At 46.5% G+C, this 14,948-nt stretch overlaps 1 protein-coding gene across 18 annotated transcripts in view; it reads left to right on the forward strand.

Moving 5' to 3' along the window:
• Nucleotides 1-14,948, forward strand: part of znf536 (zinc finger protein 536) — a 217,669-nt gene that overhangs the window by 127,026 nt on the left and 75,695 nt on the right. For 15 of the 18 annotated variants that reach the window (XM_056412195.1, XM_056412212.1, XM_056412193.1 and 12 more), the window contains one exon: nt 14,325-14,345. The exons of the other annotated variants lie outside the window; for them this stretch is intronic. In XM_056412195.1, the coding sequence (XP_056268170.1) occupies nt 14,325-14,345 (21 nt within the window). The remainder of the gene's footprint in view (nt 1-14,324; nt 14,346-14,948) is intronic. 18 annotated transcript variants of the gene reach the window in all.

Consider the following 14,948-nt stretch of genomic DNA (forward strand, 5'->3'; position numbering starts at 1 on the left):
TTTGTGAGGACAATAACCCCCTTGACTTTGGGGATTAAGACATGAAACCTTTGTGGATTAATTAGGTTCAGAGCTGGATTCGTTTTGTCGCCATGGAAGGCAAAGAGAGAAAGAGGAAAGAGGAGGATATAGGCTGCAGGCTCCATTATGATTAGCTTTTTGCCTATGTAATATATATATATATATATAATATTTATATATATATATATATATATATATATATACACACACACATTAAAAACAAATGTTGGGGCTGATTGCCTTTAAATCCCCCGACAGAATGGAACAGCATCTCTTCACTGGGCTTAGCATTAGCACGGGAAGTAACAGTAACACAAACTGTCAAATCACAGCAAGCATTACGGGGTCTTATCCATCGGCGCCGACTTCAAACCGGGGTGTTTTGCAAGCGCGGAGACAGCGTTAGCCCGCTGAGCTTAACTCCTTGGCAAGGGCACACACGGCGAAGACGGTCCGCCGGACTATCTCCGATCCGCAATAGGCTGGAGCGTGAGCTTCTGAGCACTCGCGCTCCTCGATCTACTCTTAAGCCCGTCACACACAATGGAGCGAGTGGCAGTCCCCACAATGCCGCAGGAATCACATTGTCTTAGTTGTCTTGGAAACAAAGCAAAGTGTTTGTTTTTCCGAGATGCGCCGCAATTGCAATTTAGACGCTTTACACCTATTGTGCTCTTTTTCAAGAGCATATGTTGTTTGAATGTATCTTAACTCGCAAAGAGAAAAAAGCGGGAGCTGTTAGTGGGATGTTTTGTTTACAAAATAACAAAGGTGTTTGTTTCACCAAAGGCAACAACAGAAGACGTGTTAATGCACGTTTTGTGTCATCTCGTACTCGCTGTAAATAAAAGCGACTGTTTGTCTGATTAGAGTAACACCTTCCCATCGCGACAGCCCCAGGTAAAGCTCCCTTATGGACCGAGTGTTGAACATGTGCTTGATGAGATGCCTTCCCCACTTTCATTTGCAGCTCTCCTAATGAGCCTCCATCCCGTCATGTCTGCCAAGTCCCCTTATATTTTTGTACCTGCCCCCGAGTTAGCATCTGCCCGACGGCCCACACAGTGAGCATATGTTTATGTTGATGATAAGGTTGCTATAGCAAAAGTGGAGTGTCTCGCTTATCCTCTCGGTGTCGGCGTGCGAAGCATAAGCCTCCGCGCGAGGATCCTCAGTGTTTTTTTTTGTGCTTCTCCCAGGGCCTCGATTAGGGGCCCGGAATTCCTGCACATGATGCACCTGGACAAGGTCTGGATCGACCCTTAAATCAGAAAGCACTTAGAGGAAAGGGGGGGGGGGTTCTTGGGCGGAGCACAGACTTTGTTCAAGGACTTTGCGCGTCGACTTTTGCGTGCGTTGAAGACCTTCACGAGCGTTGTGAAGAAAACTTTCAGCCTTTTCTTTTTCCCGCCGGATCAGCACATTCACAGTGCCGCGCTTCACCGAGTGTTTTCACCAAGGACACAAAGGTTTCCCCCGGTTTAAGACTTTCAGGCAAGCCACATTCGGAGGTGTCATCGCTTAACCCCCTGGGCCTCCACCCAGAGAAGTTAGCCTCTTCCCTCCCGAGGACACAGGGTTTATCCTGGGCTTTTAGCGAGAGTTGGCATGGGGGGTGGGGACTCTCACTCCTCCCCAGCGGCCCTCCCTCATTCTTTAACCGTCCTCCGTCTCAAGACACAGCGCTAAGTTGGGGCTAAGCCACAAGCCCCTCGTGGGGGTGGTAGATCAGCCAAATGCCACCTCTCCTGGCAGGACTCGCAGGTAAGGTGTAATCGTGCCGGCGCAGTGCTCTCAGGACCAGAATCAGGTCTTTCCTATTAGACACAGAGATGAGGATGTGGATTTTCGGGAGAAGGAGAAGGAGGATGGGAAAGCCGTTTTGGTCATCCATCCCTTCCTCCCTCTCAATGTTTTGGTCCTCTTCGCTCAATGCTCTCACCCTCTTTTGTCCCCCATCCTCCCTCGCCTCTTGATCCTTGAGTCCCCCCAACACATCCCCCCCGCTCTTCACATCTCTACCTGTTTTGCTGGTTCTAGACGAGACAGGATTTCGTCTCCCTGGCATTCCCTCTTTTCATCTGTTGGGGAGAAGGGCAAAAACAAGGATGAGGGATTGAAAGTTTGTGGAGGAAAAGTTTTTGGAGGACGTTTCTGGATTATGTTCACGAGGCACAAGCTGCTCACAGTGTGAACATGGCACGTTGTCAATGAGATCTATTTCCATGACGATTATTTTTATACTCCAACAATCAGGGAGCCGACAGCACAGCATACCGCAGGAGGAAGAACGGGGGGTGAGGAAAAAAAGAAGACGAAAGAAAGAAGGTTCTATCTTCTAATTCGATACACCCTCCGTAACATTTTAGCTGTAAATACAAAAAAAGCCATGAGGGAGAAGATAATGACAATATATCAACCTCCCTTTCTCTGGCGTCACAAATTCCCCATTTCCAGCTTAACTAAGTGTCCTGTTGAGTTGTCAAGTGTAACTGCACCGAAACCCCTCAGGCTTTGCGCGTCTTCTGATCGGAATGCTCTCCACTGCTCAGCGTTGCGGCAAACGCAACATCTGATGGCTCGAACGGAAGAAAAAAAAGATCCGCCGCGTTGGACAGGTGAGCCGCCGCGGCGGGCGTCACTTTTGAGATGCGAGTTAGCACCGTGTCACCCTTCCCCATCTGCAGGCTTTCACTGCCGCCGCGCCCCGCAAGTGTGTGGGTGTGTGTGTGTGTGTGTGTGTGTGTGTGAGCAGGTTTTCGAAGAAGTCTGAAGTAATTCAAAACTGTTTTTTAACACTTGGTGCCCGAGAATTGTAATTAAAAAAAAGAAAGAAAAAAGAAAGAAAAGAACATTTGTGCAGTCTATCAAGAAGATGGCAACTGAGCCACTGATTTGGAATTCACTGCCATATTCAGCGTCACTGTTTGACTCTGCGTTTGGCAGGCGGAAACGGGGTGCAGATTGAGAGATAGTGTCACAGGGAGAAGGAAATGCCTCGCCTCCTTCATCTGCCATTCAAATCGCGTCCACGGACCTCTTTTTCTTTTTCTGTCTCCCTTTCCAACCTGGAAGAAGCGGCGGGTCACGTTCACCTCTCCCCGCAACCGTGAGCGCAGAGAAGCCCGGGCTTCTCTACACTCGCGTTCTGCTTCCCGACGTCTTGTGGGCTCAGTGGGCTGTTGGAGGGCTTTCTGCGAGACAGAAGGGCTTGGCTGCAGAGCGCGGCCGAGAGCCAGACATCTTGATGATTTTTTTTTTCCTCCTCTTTTTCTCTTTCTGGGTGCATCACCATCTCTCTGGAAGTGCCAAGTGTGCACCAAGGCCATGCCATTCGCTGTAGAGAGCATGTGACAGGGGGCACGGCGTCTCCCATCTCTTCCAGGCCCCTCTAACCCCCCCCCCCCCCCAAAAAGAAAAGAAAACCAAGATGAGTCTGGTCGGCCGCATTGAGAGGGCGGAAATGGCTGTGATTCCTTGCGAGCGGTGCCATTGTAATTCGGCGGCGCCGTAATGAATGCAGTGAAATGGTTGTCTCGTGAAACATTTCGTGAACTCAATTAGAGGCGCTAAACCATTTATTTGTGAAGTCTTTTATTGTGGACGTAATTTGCGGTGGCAGCCGAGTTTACCTAATTTTATTTATGTATTCCCTCGGTCAACGTTGTTCCTAAATGAATGTGAGAGTTTGGTCTCATTGTGGAGGTCTTAATGCAAGGATTCTGTTTTTCTCCCCCCCCCGTGCAAATAAAAAAATAGAGTTACATGTGACTGCTGTGTATTAACCAATCCATTCAGTTTTCTGAAAACCAGTCACATGAAAGCACACATCAATTTAAATAAGTGGAAATGAAACTGTCTCTTCAGTTTTTTCCCGCACTGATATATCGTCAAAAATTACGAATTTGAAATGTCTTTCATGAACAGCTCTGTTCACCTATGATGTAAAGCACACACAGAGCTTGTTTCACCTCCCTTTCCCCTCCCTCCCCCTCTCCCCAGCCTAAATTAACGCCACATAACACCGATCGATGGATCCCCGCTAATCGCGTTAGACGTTTTGTTTTAAAATACCAGCACCCAGCTGGTGACTCCTCGCACTCATCTGTGTGTCTCCGTTGTGCTGATCTCCTCCTTCTCTTTCTCCCCTCTCCTTCCTCCATCTCTCTGTTGCTCATTTTCTAGCTCTGTCCATCCATCCTCCCCACCCTCCGTTTTCTCTATCTCTCCACAGTGCTTTTTGCTTTCCAGACTGGGGAGGGGGGAGGGGGGAGGGGGGCATTTGGCCCAAATCCTAGGTATCACATATCTGCCCATATTTTAAAATCCAAATAAAGCATGTTAAGAAAAAAGAAAAAAGGAAAAAAAGAATCCCTCGCTTTAAAGGTCAGACATTAGTGCTGGTAAAAATTGATCTGTGGATTCATGAATTTAGCCCTGTTGTTGGGGCTCCTTTGTAATGGAAGATTCAGTGGGGGAAGCTTAACATTGCATTGTTTTGCTCTGACAACGCAGCCACGAGAGCCCGTGCAGCTGTTCCCCATGCTCACAATGGCAGATTAATTAACACAATCATGTGGCGCTGGCTCGGGCTCAACAGCCAGGTCTGCTCTGTGATAGATAGGTAAATCCCACGCACGCGCTTCCAGACGACCGCCGAGCGCTCTTTGTGACGCCGCGCCACAACGAGACGGACTCGACTGGTCAGCGGTGGGTGTGGAATGAAGGTTGTAACGGGGCATCTTTCGCTTAATTGCACTGATGTTCAACTTAAAGGGTGTGCATATATGTGTGTGTGTGTGTGTGTGTGTGTGTGAGTGAGTGTGTTTTGTCCATGCAATTGAAATGATTTAGATGTGCGTTTGCCGGTCCCCTCTCATGGTAATGCCTGCCTGTGCACATGTGTCTGCCGGAGTAACAGGATGCCAATAGGCTCCAAGTGTATTTATGCACACGTACTGCATGTGTTTGTGTCAGCAAGTGTGCCTCTTAATTAAAATGCGGCCCGGTCAACCCGTCTCTCTCCCTCTCACTTACTTACTTCCTTATAGCTCCCTGACATTTGAAACTGTCTATTGTGCCGCCCTGGCGTCCAGGTGCAACGCTGTGTAAATGGCAAGTCCCCCAAAAAATTAATCTTTTACATGCAGTTATCCATCAGGGGGACTGGGTGTGGGGGGAGGAAAGGTGGAAGGGGGGTTGGACAGGTGACGGATCGGGACCCCGCCGATGGTTAAATTATTACCGGCCCCCGTGATCATATCACTTTGTGTCCTTGCTGTCACTCTATTAGCACCTTGCATTCCTCCCTCACCCATCATCCCCTCTTTCTCCTCCTCCCCTCCCCTCTCGTTCTTGTTATTTCTTTTATTTCTAATATTTCATCGCCCTGCGCCTCACGCAAAACCCACGCCTCCCCTCCTACTGTTTTGCATGAACATGACCGCAGTTTGTCAATATTTTACCCTTGGCCCATCCCCTGTGTTGATATAATGATCACTTAACAGTCAAGAGTAAGGCAAGGAGGAAATTAGGGCGTCGGCAGCAGAGAGGACAACAACACTGAAGCAATTATGTTTCTTTCAGCCCAAGCATTCTCACGTTAATGAAATCCCTTATCGTTAGGGGAAGGGGAAGGTGGGGAGGGGAGGACAGGTGCACAAAATGTGCATCGTTCATTTATCTTTTCCTCTGAAATGAACGGAAGGAGCAGCGAGAATAATGTAGCGATAAAGTCCGGGCAACAAGTGTGCGTAGTATTTTTGTTCATGCTCTTTTCTTATTCTTTTCTTTTTTTCATATCGCTGGACGTGCATTTTGCAATGACAGAAAAAGAAAAGGGATGCAAGGGAGACGATTTAGTGAGGCCGGTGAATGAGATGTGGAGGGGGTTGGGGGGGGTTGGGGGGATGCGTGGGCATGGTGTATCACACGTTAGCATCTTCCAAAAGGACAAATCGAAGACACTCCCCATGTTAACATTTGAAGTATTTACCTTGCTGCGAAATGCCTGCCCTTTTCCTTCGTAGATGAGATCAGTCACAGTCGTGGAAAGTCACAGAGATCCAGCTGAAGACCTCGTGTCAAAGCGGGAGGCATCGGGGTCCGTGTAATGAGCTTTTTCTGTGTTTCCCCTCCCTGTGGCTGACTGAGGATTTGAAACAGAAATAGTAGGACAAGGTCTTTTTTTTTTACTTCAACTGAAAACTATTGCGCAGATATCTTTGAGCAGATATTAAAACGCATATATAAACAGAGGTGACTATCTAATAACAGTGTTGTCGCATTGTAGTTTGCCCTTTATCCAGTCACGTCATTTAAAGTTGCACCGTGTTTTCTGTGTGATCTCACTTATTGAAAACTACGAAACTTTTGCCGTCACTTTCTATAGATTTCATGTAATTCTCTTTTTACCCCCATGAAAGGTTAGATTTCAACCCAGTCGCCAGAAAAATATGTTGTACCTGTACATTTCTGCAAACCACGTGATTCAAAGTGTCTTCATGATAACGTTGAGAAGAAAAACGATTGGCAACAAAACTACTTAATTCTAAATTTGCGACATAAATTCAGAATGGATATAATTATATAAACCTCAGGCACTAATAATGACATCTACCAAAATAATATAGTATTTTTAGGAATTCAGTTTGTGGTGTTCATGTATCATTGTTTCTCTAAAACTGTCAGGTGAGCCTGAAGTATGAATACTTGAGTAAACACCTTGAACTCCTTGACTTAAGTCTCCATTGCTCACAAGTGTTACCAATAGAAAGGAATCCACACACATGTCTTAAGAAATCATCCTCTAGCGAAAATGATTTATATTTATTTACCAAAAGGTGTGCCACGGTTTCCCCAAAGCCAGTGGGCCTCGTCCTTCGGGGCCCACGAGTACCTGTGCACATTTGTTCCATTGCAATCCATCAGCCTGGAACGACAGACTGACTGACATCTCCATCACCTACAGCCACGCTGCTAGCCTGGCAGTATCAAAAGAACATTAAGCCATCTGTGAAATTCCAAAACTATTTCTTGAAAAGTTGCAGTAATCTTTTATATCTCATTGATTTTCAATGTGGTGTGAACCTATGCATTTTTCAGCACCATTTAATGCACCTGTGATCCGTGGCCATGTGCATATTTCGAGTATTTATCTTTTGGTGTGGAGCACATTTTTCCATGAAATCCACAGAGGGATGATCTCAGCGCTAAGATACCTTTGGGATGACAATACATTAATAAATAAATGGCCTGGTCCTTGTTAGCCGCTGCTATTAGTAGTGTAGGGCTGCACATGACACTAATGTCTGCTTTGGGCTTCTGTGCTCGGCTTGCTTCTGTCTCTCCTGTAAAAGAAGGCTATCTGATTGGAAACAGATCTGGGGCACTGGGAGGGCTCGCCCCAGCTCGTTGGATTTAATGACCCATTTCCTCAGCTGCCTCGTGCCACAAGCAGTTAAACGACAGTCAAGGTGCCCAGAGGTTCCCCACCATGGGACCAGGGGGAGTACAGAGTACACTTGCTGCAGAGACGGAGTGAGTAATAGAGAGTGACATACCAGGCAGCAAATCAAAGCCCATTTCCACAACAGGAAGCTGACTCCTGTCGCACCCGCCACACTCTCAGATCAGACGTTCCGTGTGTTCCTGGAGTAATTCTGGACTCAAGTGATTGTATTTGTCTTCGCTTGACGTCGCCAAGTGGCTCCGCTTGTTGCATCCAGCACAGGTAGAGGAGCTCGCAAGTTTTGTTGTTTTTCTTTCAAGAAAGTCAAAGTTTCATGCATGCGCAGCGTTCTTCTCCACTGAGGCTATTCGCGGTGGAGACGGGCCTGCTCTTTGACCGGATCAATGGCTATTGGAAAATTCACAAGAATAAAGGATATTAACCTACGACATTCTTAGAAATGATGGTATCTTAACGATGGGCTACTACTTTCTCTTATGAGGTGGAAGCCATCTGAAGTAACTCTCAAGTCTATACTTACAGTATATCATGAACACAGATGTTCTTTGCAACGTGAAAACGGATGACATTCCTGAAACTTGTAGCAACTGCCGTTCTAGGTGTACTAAAAAGAGCCAAGCAGGAACTAAATCAGTCACAGTTGACTTTCTTGAACTTAGAGTTCTTCCAAACTGCATGGATCATAAAGAGAAAGAAGCTGAGGACAGAAGTCATTTGGCTTCGGGATTGTACTCAACCATTCCGAGCAGTCCTGTAGTGCTCAAGGTCGCTCTTGGTCTCGAAATCCACTGTTTGAAAGTCTCGGACTTGCCTGTGAATTGTCGAAAATAATTTGTCGACATCATTAGCATTGTTGATCGTAATACAAAATGTCCACACAGAAAACGCACTCAGACATTTCTCATGGCACACGTCTGTCGTGGCATACACCATTCTCACCCAGCCTCTCAGTTACAGAATGGGATGTTGCATTGGGAGAAAGTCCATATCGAGAGTAAAGGAGGAACAAATACAGATTACCTGCCAAGTTGGCCCTTTGCACTTCATGGCCATCATTATGAAAATAATTGCGTGATGGCGGAGATCCATCCTGTGGTTATTTTTGCTTTGCAAGGATGTTCTCTTCTTGCTGTCTCTTTTAAAAACTTTTAAGAGATTGAGCAAAACAATGCAGTTCAACACACAACATATTTCCATGACCTCTTATTTGTTTAGGGCAACAGTGCTCCATTTATAACGATGAGCCCACTTGACCTTCTCTACAAGTACAGCGACAGCGCTCGAGACCCCTGGGAGGGACCTAAAACGACCATCAAACTTCCACCGCTAAAGACTTGAGCACAATCTTCCATATCAGGCTAATGATCAATTATTAATATCCACAATCCTCAGCCTTGATGTGGCTGCTTGGAAATAGAAGGCAGACAATTATGCGCCACTCTCTTTTTTTGTTTTTTTTATTTGGGCGGCTCCATCCCCGACCTCCCTCTCCATGCGTTGAGCTCCCCTATAAATACATAACAGATAGTTCCTCTTAGCACACCACAAGTTCTTATTGGGGCCCTTGCATTGCAGATATCCGGATCCAGATTAATTTGTAATTAGCCTTGAGTTGTTGAGCCTCTGAAAGATAAAGGATTCTAACTCCCATTCTATTCGCCCCAAACACTGACGATCACTTAGAAAGAGCAAACGCGCTTGATAAAAATAGCTTAAGCCCGGACTTATTTGATTGCCGACAAATGCCAGACACATATGTCTGAATGGCCCGGGCGACGCTAACGTGGAGAATAAATGAGTTGGTCTAAAATAAAACTTGTCATTGTGTCTCTCTGCGCATTTGTTTGCAAAAAAGAAAAAGGAGGCGGGGGGGGGGGGGGCTCACAACTCATCAATTCAATTCAGTTTATTTATAGCAGCTCATTTTCAAATTAATTTGTCTTCTCTCGTGTGCTTTACAATGCACACATAGACATCCCTGCCCCCAAACCTCAACCAGGAAAAAAAAAAAAAAAAAAAAACACCCTTCAAAAAAAAAAAGAAAAGAGGAGGAGAGGAGAGCAGGAGGAGAGGATCTCAGATGCAGATGATGTGATGTGTACAGAAGGACAGATTTAGAGGACAGTTAAAATACATTCAGAATGAATACAGAGACAGAGTGTAAGTTCATAGGTATATTCCCACGATGAAAGGATCATGGCAGGCAGATGGCGGTGGGGAGGAGGTGGAGAGGGCGGGGAGGGGAGGCAGGCGGGATCGAGTCATGAGCAGGAATCCCACAGGCCGATGGATCCATCAGGCAGATGGGACGATGCATCAGGCAGATAGGTCCCCTGTGAGTGAAAGTCAGTCAAAAGGAGACTCGGGAGAAAGCAGAGTTAGTAACGTGGTGATTGAGAGATGAAAATTCATCCTTAAGAGAGAGAAACCTGGTTAGGTACTAAAAAAGCCGGCAGCCCCAGTCAGCTATATAGCAAAAACCCCCTGGACCAGGTGAAAGCCTCTCAGCCCTAACAGGCTGGACCAGGTGACTATAATCTCCCCTAAGGAAGGTCTCTCTCAAGAAGTCTAACTGCTGTGGACTTCCCGGACTGACGGACTGAAATTGAAAGGCTCCCATTCTCAAGCGGCCCTGGTGGGTTTCTTTCTCCGCGCAAGACATCGCTGTAAAAGCACCAAGTAGGAAACAGAAGCAGAGCTAAAAAGCTGCTTTTATTTAATTAATGTGTTATTTTTTTTTTTACGACTTCATTATTTTTTATCAAGCTGGAGTCTTTTTAGGCTTCCCAAAAAATTTCCTCCAAATGTCACATATTGACTGATGAAAACAATACGAAAAAAGATGATACGTTTTAAGTAATTTAAGAGGATGTGGGTTTTAGAGGCAGGGGGGCCAAGGGTGGGGTTGGGGGGGTTTAGTCTATTAATAGTTGAGTCATCAGTGCCTCAATGTTCCGAAATGGCAAATTGTTAGATCCCCAATGGTGATTATTACTTGCTGTCAATGACCTTCATAACAAATTAGAATTATGCGACTGGGACAGAGCGTGCTCTTTAATAGGCGTTATGCATGGAATTGTGTGCGTGCATGTCACTCTGTGCACGTTTGTGTGTGTGTGTGTGTGTGTGTTGGCATGCGGGTGGCCAGAGGGTGACGGCCTCTAGCATTTAAAAACTCCTCCCCTCCCCCTTGCTAGAATTGGGCATTTATTCTTATAGTGTAGCTCTATCTCTCGTGATCTGGTGGACAGACACACACACACACACACATACGGGCAGGATGTTTGCAGCCATAGTATAAATCTTTTTATTTCATTTTCCGAGGTGCTGGACAAGTTCATAGAAGAGGAAAACAGGACGTGTCCTTGGTCTCCTGGATTTACTGCCGGACCAGGCTATGATAGTCTCCCTCTCTCTCTCTCTCCCTCCCTCTCTCTCTCTCTCTCTCACACACACACACACACACACACACACTCACACCCACACTCACACACGCCATGTATGCATGACGTGAAGCAGATTTACCCACTTTAACCCCCCCTCCCCCCCTCCCCTCCTTCCACGGTGGCCTTGTTAAAAGTGTTCATCGCCCCTCGTGGTAATATATGTCTTTAAGTGCACATTTATGCTCCCGAGCTATCGATCACCGCACGCTCCCCACTCGATAATTACTCCACCTTAATATGCGCCCTTAATGAGGCTTAATTGATTCATTTTCATTGATGGAGAATAACGCCACTAATGGCTGCGGTGTGCAGGGCGTTCGATGCCGCGGTACAGTATGGACTCCGGGCTAGTGCCAGGTGGATCGAGGGCGGGGCGGGAGTGCTGGTTACCGGAGCCCAGTTTGATGATTGGCCTATTGTGCTCGCTGTTGATTTAGCATGCACGGGAATGAATAGGAAATCAATGGCGGCTCGGGGAGGAGTTGTACTTCACTTGGTGTTAAAGGGGCAGCGTGCGACTGGACGGACGCAGTCTCCGGGTTTCGATAAGCAGCCCCGGAGAGGATTTTTCTGCCGTGACCTTTTGCTTCCTTATCGTCTTCTCACCTTTCCCCTTCTCCCTCGATAACCTCCTCACGTTCATCTCAATCTTCCCTTCGTTCCCACTATCCTGCCACATGGCATCTATCTGTTTCTTTTCTTCCCCCTCCTTTTGTAATGTCCCTTTTCCTTCTATTTCCTTTTGTTTCATTGCCTCCCTTTCTTCCTTCTTTTCTAATAGTTTGCGCCCCTCCTGTGTTTGTTTCCCCTTAAACCCCTCCCCTCCTGGAATGTCCTCTTCACCTTTCCCTTTTCCTTAATTTTTTTCGGCACTTTTCTTGAATCCTCCCCTTTCATCTCCTCACATTTCTCGACCCAGAGAAACCCGGCAGCAGCCCAGTAAAAGAGACGGCGAGCTAGTCATCCTTCACTAATGGTAACCACACCACTTCCTGCCAACACAGACAGAGAGGGGGCATGATGAATATACACCCTGATTATTATAGCACTACCAACACACACACACACACACACATTGGCAAGTGTGTGTGTGTGTACACAAACGCACAGAGAAACACATTAGTAATTGCTCTTGTCTCCATGTCCTAAAAGACACCCACCTCTGTCCCCATCTGCCTTTTGTGCTCTCATGCATACATACAGACAGGGGTGGACAACACACACACAAACATATAAATGTACACACACACACACATACAGACACACGCACACACACACACACACACTCACTCATACACCTTCAAGCCTCTTCTAGAGCCTCTCAACGGGGCTATGATCACCCTGCTAGAATGATAAAGTTAGTGAGACATCAGTGCTTCCTCAAACATGTGTATGTGTGTGTGTGTGTGTGTGTCTTTTTCCAATGCCCTTTGAAGCCTGACACAGACTTGAGGAGGGTGGTGGGGTGGGGATGTGGGGGGGGGGGGAAACAAAGGTGGGCTGGTGCCAGGGAGAAACTTATGGCACCATTCCTCTTCCCCTAGCTGGGCAGAGGCATAGCCTTTACTGAGGGAGAGAGCCACCTTCTGTCAGTCTGGGTGGAGGGGAGGGGGGAGGGGGAGATGAGAGAAGTGGAAAGAGATGAATGAAGAGCGTAAAGCACCCTGTCCATCATTTCCACCTATTGGGGTGTGGGGGCGGGGGGGTGGACTATCACCCTTGACAGACTTCCTCAGCAGCCAGTGTTTCAGGCCGGACATTTACTATAAGCACACGCGGTGGTGGGCTTTTTCTTCTTTTTGTTTTTGCAGCAATGCCCTTCACCCCATAGTTTTGGAGAAATAATCTTCACAGCGTGAAGATCACACTCCCTGAATAGATATCCTGCACTTACACACACACACAGACACACACACACACACACTTTTCATTCAAGAAAGTGCTGCAAAAAATATATAACTTTAACACAATTCTGCACAACGAAAAAAATACCCTTTCAGCAGGTTGAACTTCCTCCTCCTCCTCCTCCTCATCCTGTCTTTCCTTTCCTTTTTTTTTCACCCCCCTTCCCAACTCCAGTTTTAGTGCGGGCGTTCACTAATAAATATAAATGTTTGTGATTACCATCTCTGCAGCACAGGTGCATGTTTGTTGCGAGGGGGAGGCTTGTTCATTAATTTCCAGCCATGAAAAGTGCAGCGCGCCATGAACGGCGAGTACAAATCGCACACACTGATAAATGAACGCACAGATTGTTAATGTACCATTGTAAGGCTGCTGCCTCCACCAGCTTTTGAAAAAAGAGAGAGAGAAAAAGGAGGGGTGCTCGCTGCCAAAAAGCAAAGGGCGGTGTACGAGCGCACACACATCAACGCACGCCGGCCCGCGAAGGTGTGGCGAGACCCTATTCAGAGGTCTAGATTAAACTGAATGGAGCTTTTTTTATCCTTACACATATAGCCAGGGATTATTTAGATTATATAGACAAGCCCCCCGCCACCCCCCGGTGTGAAGCCTCTGGCTTGTGTTGTCTAATTAGAGTTGGTGGAACTGGTATCTGCTCGTAACCACGGCACTGGGAACCCGCGTGTCCCGGTGTAAGGAGGCGGACCGGCCTTTCGGATGAGGGGGGAAAAAGAATTGTGAGTTTTTTGGGAGTTTCATCTTCAGAATGGTAAACGACGTAATCCTCGACGTATTTTTTATTATGATTATCACCACAACGGTCATAATGATGATTTCATAGCTGGATCAACTCCCCCCCCGTCAGTCTGGGTCGCCATATTGCGCCTCGGGCGTGGACACAACATGTGTGCTTCATCCGAATCACCACATACTGTATATTTTAATTAGATAATGCATGCTAAATCTACGACCATACCTCCAATATGTGTTTTCTGTTGTTGTGGAGACGCAGTCCCAACTGGAGCGTTCAGAGAAACACCGAGGATGAGCACACAAAGAGGAGAATGAATCAACATCGGCCCGAAAATGGGTTGTTTTTCAGGAGCTGGGAAAATGTTTTTAATAGGGGACCGCCGAACACCTGCCTTAAAATGTCGTTTCAACATCTCCCGCATGCCATTTTGCTTAATTGACTTGGAAATGGCCCAAATGTATTGCTGAATGTGATCTAATTAATATTAATAATAAATGCCATTATTAACATCAAGGAACATCTGGTGCCCCTGTTTACCCCACCGCCTTATATGTAACACATTCTGCTGCTGTTTTCATCTCGCAAACATGGCACGGGTAAACAACAACTCGCATTTCCTTTTATTTTTATTTGTATTCATCAAATTTTTTTTATTTCTGTATTTATTTCTCTCTTTTCATTCTCACCATTCGTTCACTATTTGGTATCGTCCGCTCGATGGGGTCAGCGGTGGAACAAGACGTACGAGGTGAGGAGGCTGTGGAGAATTTGGAGCACGGTTGCTCCTGTATGTTACCCCCCCCCCCACCCCTCCTCCTTTCTTCTTCTTCCTCTTCTTCATCTTTTTGGTCCAAAGACCTGGTTGTTGCAATACCTCAGAGACATCTCAGATCTCTTGTGTACTCCCTAGAAAAAAAAGGAAGAAAATAACTTAAATAACAACCGAAAGCATGTGCACACTATAAGGGAGCCTCGCATGAGGACTTTTCTCAGCGCCCCGTAAATCATGCACCAAATAACTTTAATCTAAAATTTCATTAAGTAGTCCTTGTCAGGTAGTAAAAGGAAGGGGGATAATGCAGTGGTGTTTAATGGTAATTGGTGTTTGGTTAATAAATTCTGCGAGTTCAGATTACGTTCTAGCAGTGGCTGGAATGCTAGCATCAGCAGTGTAACTAAACCTCAAATTGATTAACTCGCATGAACCAGACGCTCACAAAGATGGCAGTGGTCCAAATCAAAAAAAGGAACGAAAGGGGATTGGGGAAGGGGGGGGGGGGTGTTAGGAGGTGTGTGAGTGTGTATGAGAGAGAGAGGAAGAGAGCGAGAGCGAGCATCAGGCCGGATGGTG

The sequence above is a fragment of the Pseudoliparis swirei genome, chromosome 4, assembly GCF_029220125.1.
Source record: "Pseudoliparis swirei isolate HS2019 ecotype Mariana Trench chromosome 4, NWPU_hadal_v1, whole genome shotgun sequence".
NCBI lineage: Eukaryota > Metazoa > Chordata > Actinopteri > Perciformes > Liparidae > Pseudoliparis > Pseudoliparis swirei.